Source organism: Schistocerca cancellata, chromosome 7, assembly GCF_023864275.1.
Source record: "Schistocerca cancellata isolate TAMUIC-IGC-003103 chromosome 7, iqSchCanc2.1, whole genome shotgun sequence".
In the NCBI taxonomy this organism is placed as follows: Eukaryota; Metazoa; Arthropoda; class Insecta; order Orthoptera; family Acrididae; genus Schistocerca; species Schistocerca cancellata.
This window is the reverse complement of record NC_064632.1, coordinates 341,091,534-341,106,137: the sequence shown is the minus strand read 5'-3', so window position 1 is coordinate 341,106,137 and position 14,604 is coordinate 341,091,534. Positions and strand designations below refer to the sequence as shown.

The 14,604-nt window shown below is 42.0% G+C and overlaps 1 protein-coding gene across 2 annotated transcripts in view; it reads right to left on the bottom strand.

The window, feature by feature from the left end:
* Positions 1-14,604, bottom strand: part of LOC126092570 (nidogen) — a 308,151-nt gene that overhangs the window by 151,039 nt on the left and 142,508 nt on the right. For both annotated transcript variants that reach the window (XM_049908247.1, XM_049908248.1), the window contains exon 3: positions 5,863-5,999. In XM_049908247.1, coding sequence (XP_049764204.1) covers positions 5,863-5,999 — 137 coding nt within the window. The remainder of the gene's footprint in view (positions 1-5,862; positions 6,000-14,604) is intronic.

Here is a 14,604-nt window from a genome sequence, read left to right as displayed (position 1 = left end):
AAAATTTCGCCAATGGAGTAGAAGGAGTTGGCTAGTAGTAAGTTTTTCAGGCTCCTTTTAAACTGATCTTTATTTCTAACTATATTTTTTATGTTTCCTGGCAAATTATTGAAGACGAGTGTTCCTGAGTAGTGGACCCCTTTTTGAACTATAGTAAGTGCTTTTAAGTCCTTGTGCAGATCATGTTTGAACTGAGTTGTTTGTTGGAAAAATAGATATATTATTTACGACAAATTTCATTAAGAAGTAAATATACTGAGAGGCAGTAGTTAGTATATCCAGTTCTTTGAATTTACTCCACAAATAATACGTATTACACGCTTTTGGACTCTGGAAACTTTTGTTTGACTTCAAGATTTACCCCAAAATAATATCCCATATGACATTATGGAATGAAAGTAGGCAAAGTATGCAAGCTTTTTCATTTTTATGTTGCCTATGTCTGCTAACACTCGAATTGCAAATACAGATTTGTTAAGGCCTTTCTGCAGTTCTGTGGTGTGCTCCTCCCAACTGAATTTATTATCAAGTTGTAATCCCAGGACTTTAAGACTGTCAACCTCGTATGTATGGTTCCATTTTTCCCCCACTTCTTTTCCGCATGTGCACACAATGTAATTGGGGTACGTACAACTGCTGCGGTTAATAACAAGTTGTTGTCAGCCATCTTTAACTTTGACGAAAAATTTGATGACTGTGTAATACCCCTTCTAGCGCTACGTCAAAGATCTTTGTCAAACATATTGGACGGAATATTGGATCACATCTTTGATCAAATCTTTGACAAAGAAATTTGATACTATAATACCGGCCTTAATGATAATGCCAGCTCCCTCGAGAAGGGACACAGCGAATTCCTCTCCCCATCCGCGCTAGTGATCTGTTTCTAATGGTCTTGTCGTCCAAAGGACTTTGCTCCCAATGTGGCTCCGAGCATCTAACCAATGACAGCAACAACAATAATAATTATAATAATAATCTACAACAGAGTACCTGTTTGTTTGTCCACATACAGGTGGAGTGACTGAAGAGCCTGAATTTTTCTCGTCTAGTTTGTGATGTTGATTAGAGTTTATTTTTCACCATTGCAGATGCTAATACGGCGCCTATTCTGAATCTATCTAAATATATTCGCAAACCCGTAAGGCACAATATTCAGCGTTGACAATGCTGCTGTTGGAAGAATATAACATGCCTTCAACAACGATGTCATGGTGACGTCTGGAAGTTACCTGTTTCATTTACATCTGTGGAGCGCGGCTTCTGCAATCCACCACACCATAACTTTCGTAGATTATCTGCTGCCTGGCGTGCGAGGTGGGGAAGTGGTAGGGAACTGGACTTATATTTGGGAGGAACTATGATCATTTCCGGTCCAGTGATCCAGATTTAGGTTTCCTGCTGTTGTCCTAAGTCAACTGAGACTTTAGTCACTTCAGAGCCATTCATCGCTTTGTACCTGTACATAATTAGGTGATTCGAAAAATAATTATTTTCATTCCGTATGAAATGCTATAACAAAGTATTTACCGACAACAATTACAAGGATATTTGAGACTCATCCCTGTGCTCAGATAACTGACTGCTTGGTTCCACACACCATCCTAATTCCTTAACGTGATGAACCACTCATGCATTACTTCCAGTCTCGAAGAGCATACTGACTTGTCTTGTTCAGCATATGCTTCAATAATTACTTTAGGCTGGTAGTAAAACGCTGTTTTCTATTCGCAACTGATAATTAACAGTTTCCTCTAAAAAGCTTTGCAGCGCGGGCAGGGGGCCCGTGACAGTTTGTGTTACATGTGCTATATGGTTGCTTTTATGTAGTTGTCCCGACCACTCGATTTTTTTTATCATCATCATCATCAACGCGAATTCTTTACAGACGAATGGAGAAACTAGTAGAAGCCGACCTCGGGGAAGATCAGTTTGGATTCCGTAGAAATATCGGAACACGCGAGGCGATACTGACCCTACGACTTATTTTAGAAGCTAGATTAAGGAAAGGCAAATCTACATTTCTAGCATTTGTAGACTTAGAGAAAGCTTTTGACAATGTTGACTGGAATACTCTCTTTCAAATTCTGGTGGTGGGAGGGGTAAAATACAGGGAACGAAAATTATTTACAATTTGTACAGAAACCAGATGGCAGTTATAAGAGTCGAGGGACATTTAAGGAAAGCAGTGGTTGGGAAGGGAGTGAGACAGGGTTGTAGCCTCTCCCCGATGTTATTCAATCTGTATATTGAGCAAGCAGTGAAGGAAACAAAAGAAAAATTCGGAGTAGGTATTAAAATCCATGGAGAAGAAATAAAAACTTTGAGGTTCACCGATGACATTGTAATTCTGTCAGAGACAGCAAAGGACTTGGAAGAGCAGTTGAACGGAATGGACAGTGTCTTGAAAGGAGGATATAAGATGAACATCAACAAAAGCAAAACGAGGATAATGGAATGTAGTCGAATTAAGTCGGGTGATGCTGAGGGAATTAGATTAGGAAATGACACACTTAAAGTAGTAAAGGAGTTTTGCTATTTGGGGAGCAAAATAGCTGATGATGGTCGAAGTAGAGAGGATATAAAATGTAGACTGGCAATGGCAAGGAAAGCGTTTATGAAGAAGAGAAATTTGTTAACATCGAGTATAGATTTAAGTGCCAGGAAGTCGTTTCTGAAAGTATTTGTATGGAGTGTAGCCGTGTATGGAAGTGAAACATGGACAATAAATAGTTTGGACAAGAAGAGAATAGAAGATTTCGAAATGTGGTGCTACAGAAAAATGCTAAAGATTAGATGGGTAGATCACATAACTAATGAGGAGGTATTGTATAGGATTGGGGAGAAGAGGAGTTTGTGGCACAACTTGACTGGAAGGAGGGATCGGTTGGTAGGACATGTTCTGAGGCATCAAGGGGTCACCAATTTAGTATTGGAGGGCAGCGTGGAGGGTAAAAATCGTAGAGGGAGACCAAAAGATGAATACACTAAGCAGATTCAGAAGGATGTAGGTTGCAGTAGGTACTGGGAGATGAAGAAGCTTGCACAGGGTAGAGTAGAATGGAGAGCTGCATCAAACCAGTCTCAGGACTGAAGACCACAACAACAACATATCAAGAGGTCCAGTAATCTTTCAGAACCTTCCTATTGAGAAAACTCTATTCCGACGAGAACGGAGCTGCATTGATCAAGTCTTATCTTTAACAACATTTATTGAAGCAGGATGCGTAATGAAGTAGCAAAGATCAGTTGCTTTCGTTGATCTAAGTGCAGCATATAACATGGTTTGGAGACATGGGCTGCACGTTAGCTGGAAGGAGATTTACAGTAAGTACAGAAAAATATACTAGCTGCCCAAAAGTATTGAATAATAGCTTACCACAGGGATCCGTCCCTGCTCCTCTCTTGTTTAATTTATATATCACTGATATTCCTCCAACACAGTCCAGGGAGTTTGGCTATGCAGACGACTGGACAATAGCTACCTAACACAAAACCTTTGAAACAACTGAAGAAATACTAACTTCTGATCCAGACATCTTAAACCACTATTTCCGTAACTGGAGGTTACAACCAAACTCAAATAAAACAGAAGTTTCATGTTTTCATCTTTCCAATAGATTGGCACACATAGCCCTCGACATCTATTTTGAGGGAGACTAACTTCATCACAATATGCATGCAAAATCCCTTTGGATCACTTTAGATGGGGCACTTTCTTTCAAGGAGCACTTGGCACGAACCTATGCTAAACTCAGAATCAGAAACAACATTCTCCATAATGAGATTTTCACTCTGCAGCGGAGTGTGCGCTGATATGAAACTTTCTGGTAGATTAAAACTGTGTGCCGGACCGAGACTCGATCTCAGGACATTTGCCTTTCGCCGGCAAGTGCTCTACCAACTGAGCTACCCAAGCACGACTCACGCCCCGACCTCACAGCTTTACTTCTGCCAGTACGTCGTCTCCTACCTTCCAAACTTTACCTTAATTAACATTCTCCATAAATTCTGTGACTCTCGTTGGGGATCGTCAGCATACGCTCTCCGGGTATCAGCACTTGGATTTATATAGTCAGCAGCAGAGTACTGTGTGCCTATTTGTCTTAATAGTCTACTCGTAGAAAAGATAGATGTACAACTTCACATTGTTGGTGGATCAATACGATATACTTATCTTGAGCAACATTCCATCTCCTGATATTAGACGGAAGAGCGTGCTACTGCGTGAATTCCAGAAGATTACTAATAACACCGACCTTCCAATAATGGACGACGTATTCCCTGCGGAGTGAAAACGACTAAGTTCGAGACATCCCGCTCTCATCACAGCCAGGACTCTCATGGAAACTGAATTCAATGTCATTGATGTCATGGAAACTGAATTCAATACCATTGATGCATAGAAACACTGCTGGCAACGAAACTTGTTAGGTGTCATGTATTTTGGTACCTGAATTGATTGTGAGAGAACAGCGATGTTGTAAAGCTGTATCGCAGAAGTTAAGTTATTATCTTTGGTGTGCGCGGTGGAGGGTGAGATAATGTTAAGCTGTGTTGGGGTGAGGAAGCAATTGTAATGTTATGTTTCAAACGTAAAGTCTCAATTTATCAGTGTGTTTAATGAACACGATCATATCAAGATTGTAACGGAAACTGATATGTGAAGGAGGAAGTTTGATGAACTGTGTGTATACCAGAAGTGGAATGTCACACGTACAAATTATAGTGACGTTACCTTTTTTTCACTATTGTTGCGCCATCGGATTAACTTGGTTATTGTACTGGGAGATGCTAGATTTGAAAGATAGGAAAATGTATTGTTTGGTTGTTACGACGTTTATCAAATTTAAAATCAGCCTTGAGCACTTTTTCACAAATATGCAAAAAAACTTAGTGCTGTCATTTATGTCCATATTTCATTTTTCACTTACCTTTCTCTTACAATTTTTTAATCGATCATGTTTTTTTTAAAAAAAGTATACTTCGATTTGCAACTGACAGAGAACTCATTGCAGCTCAGGAGTGCCTCTGAGTAGATGCAGTAATTTGCAGCTTTAGCATAGCGGCGTACAAGACAGAGCAGTACTGCAACGCGTTATCCAGATTTGCGCAGAATAGAGGTAAGGGCTAAATATTTTGATGGCTATTTTTATTCGAACTTGTGTCATTCAGAGACAGTTTTTGTGATCAGTTTTGCAAAACTAATTATTGCAGGTTTTATGTTAAAGTTCATTATTCAGGCAGTTTATACTGTTCAAAATTCTTGCTGTCAGATTGATAACTTTTCAAGTATGAAATACTTCCCTTTTCATTACGACAATTCATTGTTATTACAGTGCAGCTCTGCCTTCTCATTAGTATCATTACGACAGTTCATTTATTACGCCTCAGATCTTACAATCAGAAACAGTACTTCGACCCATATTTTTATTTATTTGGATAACTTTCAAACTGTTCTCCACAGCGTCTGAAGCTGCCTTGCATCCAGAAGGAACTATCAGGATTCGACCAGCCCGGCAATTTGGTCTACCTTGAACGGCATCCGGACGGGTCATGGACGATGTGCAGACGCTCTCTACAAGCGGGGAAAATTTTCATCAACAAACTGTGACTGTGGCGCGGAAGGACAGACAGTTGGTCATGTTTTATCGACATATCCCGCGTGTGCCTACAAGGGCCCTTTCGAAGACCTCCAGACAGCGACGAGTGATGTTTCAAAATGCATAAAAGAGCTTGATATCCATAAATAGCTGTTGACATTTGTGTTATTTTATGCTGGAAAGATGTGCTTAAATGTTGACGCGTAGTAGTTCCGTAATATTGTCACACGATAAATAAATAAGGTCGGTTTGTGCATACCTGTAGGAGACGGTTCCAGAGGCACGCGTGTCGACGTGCGAGTAGAGCGGCGCGATGACGGGGTAGTCGAGCGGGAACTGGATGCTGAAGAACAGCGGGATGTCCGTCAGGAACGACAGCAACCCGTTGGCGTTCACCTGCGCACACACACATACTCCAAATGGTTCAAATGGCTCTGAGCACTATGGGACTTAACATCGGAGGTCATCAGACCCCTAGAACTTAGAACTGCTTAAACCGAACTAACCTAAGGACATCACACACATCCATGTCTCAGGTAGGATTCGAACCTGCGACCGTAGCGGTCGCGCGGTTCCAGACTGAAACGTGAAACGCCTAGAACCGCTCGGCCACACCGACCGGCAATGGATGTTCGAGTACAGGTCGTAGATACATGATGGTTGACGACATATGGAAATTTGGGTCGGGCCGTAAGTCGTGCACGTGTTCGGTCAGAAGGTTAGCTGCCCTCCGTAAAAAAAAATATAAATAAATAAAATAAAATAAAAACACTGAGTTAATGGATCAACGACGAACTTGAACAAACGTCATGGGACGTCCGCTCCGAGCAAATACAACGAACAAATGAGATCAACAAAAAGAAAGAGAGAAATATGGGAAGGCGACCGCTCAAGTTAAGTGGGAAATCCGGGTTCGAGTCCCGGTCTGGCACAAATTTTCATTGTCATCATTCCATTCTACAGCTGATGGTTGGCCTTATTCGCAAATGCGAATTCATTTAATGTATTTCACAGCGGTTGTAGTCGCCGCAGTGCCTTTGCATCGTAATCAGAATAACACAGGCACTGCAATACCGAAGACAGATTTGTTGATCGAGCATGCCAAGCCAACACGTCGACACTCTGTAGAGCTAGCTTGGTTACAACTGCGGTGTGTGGGTGAACGTTATCCTGTTGGAAAACACTACCTGGAAGGCTGTTCACGAATGACAGCACAACACGTCGAATCACCAGACTGACGCACAAATTTGCAGTCAGGGTGCGAGGAATAACCACGAGACTGCTCCTGCTTTCATATGAAATTGCACACCGGACTGTAACTCCAGGTGTAGGTCCAGTGAGTCTAGCACACAAGACAGGCTGGTTGCAGGCCCTCAGCTGGCCTCCTTCTAACCAACGCAATGCTGTCACTGGCACTGAGGCCGAATCAGCTTTCAACAGAAAACATAACAGATCTCCACCATGCTGCTCAATGAACTCTCGCTTGACACCACTGAAGTCGTTAATGGCGATGGTTTGGGGTCAGTAAAATGCACACTACAGGGCGTTTGGCACGGAGCTATCCTTGAAGTAACCGATTTGTAACGGTTCGTTGTGTCACTGTGGTGACAACTGCTGCTCATATTGCTGCTGCCGATGCAGCGCGATGCACCTGAGCGATGGGCTTCCCTCTCGGTAGTACCACGTGGCCGTCCGGGGCCCGGTTTTCATGGGACCGTACATTCCTGCCACCACCGCGGCCAGCAGTCATGTATATTAGCTACTTTCCTGCCAAACTTTCTGCAAAATCGCAGGAGGGACGTCCAGCTTCTCGTAGCCCTGTTACACGACCACGTTCAAGCTCCGTGAGGTGTTCATAATGGCGTCTTTGTCTCCTTAAAGGCAGTCTTCATTAACATCCACTCACCACGTCCAATCTATCGCTCACGACCAGTACAGCGTTTATTTAAAGCAAACATGATCTGCATTCTCACAGTGGCGTTCCTAACGCCACTCTTATGCGATTGGCGGGAAATTTTAGTAAACATCATCTTTCATATGTAGGAACAGGCCTACCAACTTTCGTTTATGTCGCACAATTCCTTCTTGGCGTTGCGACTTTTTGCGTCAGTGTATAATGACATGCCAAAATTCAACAAAATTCTATAAAAGGTCTCGGTTATGATGCGCGAGTTGGGATGGCACTCATTAAAATAAAGGCTTTTTCGTTGCGGCGAGATCTTTTTCTGATATTACAGTCGCCGCCTTTCGTTCACACCAACCTATAGAGAAATAAATGATGGTCTAAATATAATAAGAAAACAAGAGGTCGTACGAAATATTTAAGTGTTCGTTTTTCCGGTGCACTGGACCAATCTGGAACGGTAGAGAAATGGTCTGAAGGTAGTTCGATGAACCCTCTGGCAGGAACTTAACTGTGAATTACAGAACAGTGATGTAGATGTAGATTTACGTCACAGCAATTAATAATACGCACCAATGTCTCCTGCATACACTTAAAAATGCCTCAGCCTTGTTGGGCGTTATCAATTGCGCCTTGTAATGCGCTGACCCCACTTCTTGCCACCATCTTCAGGTGTTGTTGCGATCTATGACCCTTTCTCGGATGGCGGAATTAGTAGTTCACCTTATGTATTCTGTTGAACCGACGAATTTTAAATTTTCGTCAGCTTCGCGTAACCAAAATTAACGGTCTTTTTAGCACACACATTGTTTAGGGTCAATAATCACATTTAGCACTATGCAGACATCTTTCCTAAATCATTGTTTACTTTATTTTTCTGGTATTCTGGTAACATTATTAGACGGCAAACGACGGCATCGTCTCCAAACATACATTGTACAAAGATACCGCCGTTTGACTATCGCACAGACTCCCGTATGGAGGACACAGTAATAAGCATCTCTGGTGTAGAGAAACAGCTGAAAGAATTGAAAGCAAATAAGTCACCAGGTCCGGATGGAATCCCAGTTCGGTTTTACAAAGAGTACTCTACAGCATTGGCCCCTTACTTAGATTACATTTACCGCGAATCTCTTGTCCAGAGCGAAGTCCCAATTGACAGTGCAAAAGCGCCGGTGACTCCTATGTATAAGAAAGCTCCTATCAAATTACACAAGAAAAAAAAGTCTGTATCGCAACGCGTCGACCGTAAGCAGTAAAAATTACTTACGAACGTCAGCAAATTCACCATATTGTCCGCTATAACTTGGAGAGAACAGCACTTCCATATGTTTATTCGTTCGTATATATTCGGGGCGTCCTGTCTTAGGTGCCTCACCCCGTATAAATATTTTCGTGTCGCTGGAGATAAGCGTTAGCCAGACGCCACGGAAAGCCGGTGAACTCCGTGTTGTGGCTGGCAGGCGTTAAACACCGCCCGTTAGCCGAGTACAGCCAGCTGCGAGCTATCTCCGGACCACCACACTCCTTCCTTAACACGTTAACGACTGCGTAACTACACCCTGAAGCCGTCGGATCAACGCCCTCACTCCAAACCGAACTCTACTGTGCATACTGGTTCCATTACGTCTTTACACCTACACCTGCGTGAAACACTCCTGAAGCAACTGCTCAGTGTGTTGCGGCGGCTACTCTGTTCTAAGGTTAACGTTTTCTGTCCTGTGCCAGTAGCGTTGTGTTCGAGGAAAAAATGACTGTCTGTGTGCCTTTGTATGCGGTCTAATCTCTGTTAGATTACTCTCGTGACCCCTACGCGAAGTAAATAACGGCGGCAGGATATGCAGCATTCTTCTTCGAATATCGATTCTTTAAATTTACCGCAAGAATTCGCGAGAATTACGGAGTATTTGATTTGCATTTAAGTTCTCCGAGCAATTCTGTTACAGTATCGTACATCTAGACTTTTTATAATCCTAGCACCTTATGAATTGGTTCCATTTCTGTTGTAATCTGTACCTGATAGCGATTCCAAATGCTGAAAAAATATTCTAGAATTACTCGTAATTGCAATAGCATCTCGCTCTTTAAATTTCTGGTGGCGATCTGTGGCAGATCTGACGACAGAGTGCGATGTTCACCCAATTACGATTGCAGTGGGTCCTGAATCATCGAGATAGAGTCGTGAATCAATGGAAACGTGTCGCACCGTAGGATGAATTACGCTTCTTGTTACACCAGATCGGCCTGTCGGGATGCGCCTTCATCCAGACGAATGGTGCCCGAATGTGCCCCGCACCGAGGATGTAGGCCAATAGGGGCAGTATTGTGCTATGGGGGACATTCACCTTGGCTTCCATGAGACTTGCGGTAGTAGTCGAAGGTACCGTGAAAGATGTGGACCACGTGCACATTATTGCGGACCTGCGTGCCTTCATGCTTTATATCCTCCCCGATGGTGATGGAGTCTTCCAACAGGAAAGGAGTATGTTTCACAAGGCCAGAAGCGTTCTAGAACAGATTAAGGAGCATGATAGTGAACACATTCCTGTATCTTGGCCACCAAGTTCGCCTGAGCGGAACTCGGTGGACACATTTGCGATGCTTTCAGGTGCTTGGAAAAAAATTTCCGTGGCCCGACTGAGTATTGAATTCCAACTTATGGATTTGTTGTCTACAGATACCCCTTCGCCAGCGAGCCAAGTGAAATTTAAAATTATAAACTGTGAAACCTAGAACACCTAGAAGAAACTGGCATAAATAATCGAGAAACTGACGACAGAAAAAAATAGTATAAAGAAGTTACGAGGTGGTACGGTTCTCAAGACAAAACAGTTCCAAAAGGACAAGGACAAAACAGACAACAGGAGAGAGGAAAAGTAAAGGGGAGCAGATGAAGGAGTACTAGAGAAACTGTAAAGCTAACTTATTCAATTAAACGAAAGAAGAAGAAGAAACCGCTAAACTGAGCAAACTACGACCCTTAGAGATACTGTCCTTAACCATTCAGCAATAAAATATTACATAACTGCGACCAACAGGGCTACCTAGTAATACCGTGATATTATATCGGACTGCAGCACATACTGAACAGCGCAAGACACCAGTTTAATGCTGAATAAAGACGTTAGTGGTCAGAACATGCGATTTGATAACACAAGCAGCTGCGCTTGATTCAAGATAGCGTGTAGCAGAGAGAGGAGCAGAGAGCAGACATTGGGCTGGTAAATGTGTAGCAGCCGCTTCCGCCCGCCGTAGCTAATGCTTCCGCACACGTGTGTACGGAGGCCAGAGCGGTACGTCACGTGCTGCAAGAAACGCAGCTCGCTTCAACTGAGAGACCAACGTACTGGGATCTCACGCACTCGGCTGTACTAAAACACTCTTCGCACGGGTCCCGCTGTTTGAGACCAGAGAGGCAGTTTTACTTCTTCTTGCCACTCACTAATGCCTTCACCCAAAGAGGCTATCGATAAATGGGCGAACTGCGGCAATGGTAGCTTTGCCTAGCTCTTCTGTCGATTTACTGCCACGCCCTTGTGTATTCCTAGCTATATCCTTTTACTAATGATCACTTCTTTTTTACTTCAGCGTGGATACACAACTTCGCCATCAATAATCATTCACATGAAGTGTTGAGTGCTATTGACAAGGGATTTCAGATCGATTCCGCATTTCTGGATTTCCGGAAGGCTATTGACACTGTACCACACAAGTGGCTCGTAGTGAAATTGCGCGCTTATGGAATATCGTCTCAGTTATGTGACTGGATCTGTGATTTCCTGTTAGAGGGGTCACAGTTCGTAGTAACTGACGGAAAGTCATTGAGTAAAACAGGAGTGATTTCTGGCGTTTCCCAAGGTAGTGTTATAGGCCCTTTGCTGTTCCTTATCTATATAAACGATTTGGGAGACAATCTAAGCAGCCGTCTTCGGTTGTTTGCAGATGACGCTGTCGTTTATCGACTAATAAAGTCATCAGAAGATCAAAACAAACTGCAAAACGATTTAGAAGAAATATCGGAATGGTGCGAAAAGTGGCAGTTGACCCTAAATAACGAAAAGTGTCAGGTCATCCACATGAGTGCTAAAAGGAACTCGTTAAACTTCGGTTACACGGTAAAGCAGTTTAATCTAAAAGCCGTAAATTCAACTACATACCTAGGTATTACAATTACGAACAACTTCAATTGGAAGGAACACATAGAAAATGTTGTGGGGAAGGCTAACAAAAGACTGCGTTTTATTGGCAGGACACTTAGAAAATGTAATAGACCTACTAAGGAGACTGCCTACATTACGCTTGTCCGTCCTCTTTCAGAATACTGCTGCGCGGTGTGGGATCCTTACCAGATAGGACTGACGGAGTACATCGAAAAAGTTCAAAGAAAGGCAGCAAGCTTTGTATTACCGCGAAATATGGGAGAGAGTGTCACAGAAATGATACAGGATTTGGGCTGGACATCATTAAAAGAAAGGTGTTTTTCGTTGCAACGGAATCTTCTCACGAAATTCCTATCACGAACTTTCTCCTCCGAATGCGAAAATATTTTTTTGACGCCGACTTACATAGGGAGAAACGATCACCACGATAAAATAAGGGAAATCAAGAGCTCGTACGGAAAGATATAGGTATTCATTCTTTCCGCACGCTATACGAGATTGGAATAATAGATAGAGAATTGTGAAGGTGGTTCGATGAACCCTCTGCCAAGCACTTAAATGTGATTTCTAGAGTATCCATGTAGATGTAGATGAAGATACGGTTTACCCTTCAATAATCATACTATTGAGCTACCAAGAATTATAAAAACAAACTGATTTATTTTTGAAAACACGTAAACTTAGAAATTACTTAAAAATAACTAAGCTATATTTCTGTACTGATAACAAAAAAGCGTTCTGAATGTTCCGTAGAAACTTCATTATTAATATAGATAACAATAACAATTATTACTACTGGTAAACCTTTCGGGCTGTAAGGTCGTGATCCACGAAACTCTTCTGATCCTAACGTTTCGTCCAGAATTGCGATAGACATCTTCAGAAGCGTTGCTCCTCCGTTGAGTCTTGCCGACTGACAGGACACTCTACGACGATGAACTATTGTCCTCCGCTATGTAGAGAAGCCATTGAAATATATAAACGTAGGGATAATTTTGACAAAAAAGAAGAGACCAAGAAACTTAGCGACATATGGAGAGTGGCTCCGCAGAATCGCTAAACAGTTCTTCATATTTGACAACACGACAATCGATAGTTAAATTTTATCTTTGACAAGTATGATCTCTGCTTATCACGAGTAACTCCGGACACAACCCCTATATATTCCGTTCTCAGACATCCGACCCACCGGTTGGCGAAGGTCAACGGAGGAGCAAAGCCTCTGAAGATATCCAGCGCAATTCTGGACGAAACGTTAGGAACAGAAGAGTTTCGTGGACAATGACCTTATACCCCGAAAGGTTTACCAGCAGTTACGCCATCCGGTCGTGAAAGCGTTCAGTCTATCATCAATAATAATAATAATAATAATAAAAAAAATTTCATGTGACTCGGTGTCCTGGTGGAAGTACTTTTATTAGACTACGGCGACTTCCGTGTCCCTAACCCACCCAAGTTATTCATCCGGGGAAAGGGGACCTACAGTTTAAAATGAAATCCGAATCACGTGTATTTTCTAGCGACTCCTCACATCGTTGAGAGGTGAAGGCTGGGTTAAAAGGAAAAGGGAAAATTCGTGGTCCTAGCGGGATTCGATCCCGCGACCTCGTGGTTTCCAGTCACGCTCTCTAGTACTAGACCACCATGCTTTTTTTTCTATCCATCATTTTTTAACAAAAATGAAAAAAAGGAAAAAGGATTTTGGAAGGTTTGTTTCTCTGCTTTTTTATTTTTTATTTTATTTTATTTTTATACAAATGTATAAAAGGAAGGCCGTTCCTCTTCGGCTACATAAACAGAATAATAGGAAGTCGGATGCTCCATACTATAGCCCGCTGCGAATTTTTCGATGACTGTCGTCTCGTTGCTGTGTTGTTTCCGTTGTTTGTTTAATCTCATAAAAAAAAGGAACTGGGAAGAGGTGCTGCCATGCTCGACAGCGGCGTAGATGGTTCACCTATAAGCGAGTTCGGGCGTATCAAAATATGTGATATATATGGCCGTATCTTTCGGCTGCATTGACTTAGAAGCTTAAATTATTTACACTGCTACGGAGCCTTAGACGTTAGCAGCTGACATAAACTTGATATTTCTCCACGTACCTGAGAAAAAGGGTTATTAACAGACGGACAGACAGGCAGACGGACAACAAATGGCATAAAAATTCGTGCGTTATAACTACAAATTAACAATTGTGTTTTTTTTTCTTTGGTTGTACTGCGAAACCTTGCTTTTTGTCAAATTTTATAATTCGAAGTCAACGGGAAGTTCCCAATAGGTTTTGATGACTGTATCGAAATTTGTGTCATAAATGTCAGTATCTTTTGATTGTATGGTTTCAGAAGCTTAAGCTGTGTACAAAGACGAAGGACTGTAAACGTTAGTACGTGACACGAATTTGAAGTCGTTTCCTCACCCGTTCCTCAGAAATAGGGGTCTTAACAGTTGGACAGACATACAGACAGACAAACGGCCAACAAAATGATCGTATGAGTATTCCGGCTTTACCGCTTGAGATACGGAACCCTAAAAAGGGAAAGCTTTTAATTTCTGAAAATATAAGTAATAATTAAATTTTTCTTTATAAAAATGTTTAAAAACAGGTTTGTACATTCAGAAGTCTTTGAGATACAAACAATTACGTTAATTCCAAAATTTTCATTGCAAATTATTTCATTCAAGAAAATTTCGCTAAGTAATCAATAAAATGGTGATTCTACCTTATTTACAGGTCAATGGTCAGATTTTAAAATTGATAACTAAAATAGATCTTATCAGGCATTTGACTGCCTTACCATTCTATAGCATAAAACCAGTAACGACTGTAGCTTGCTCATTTCTATTAGCGTTCTCATCACGTGTCTGAATTTCTTAACTATAGGCGATACAAATGAAAAAGGAAGCTGCCATGATTGAATCACATTGAGATAGGAGTAGC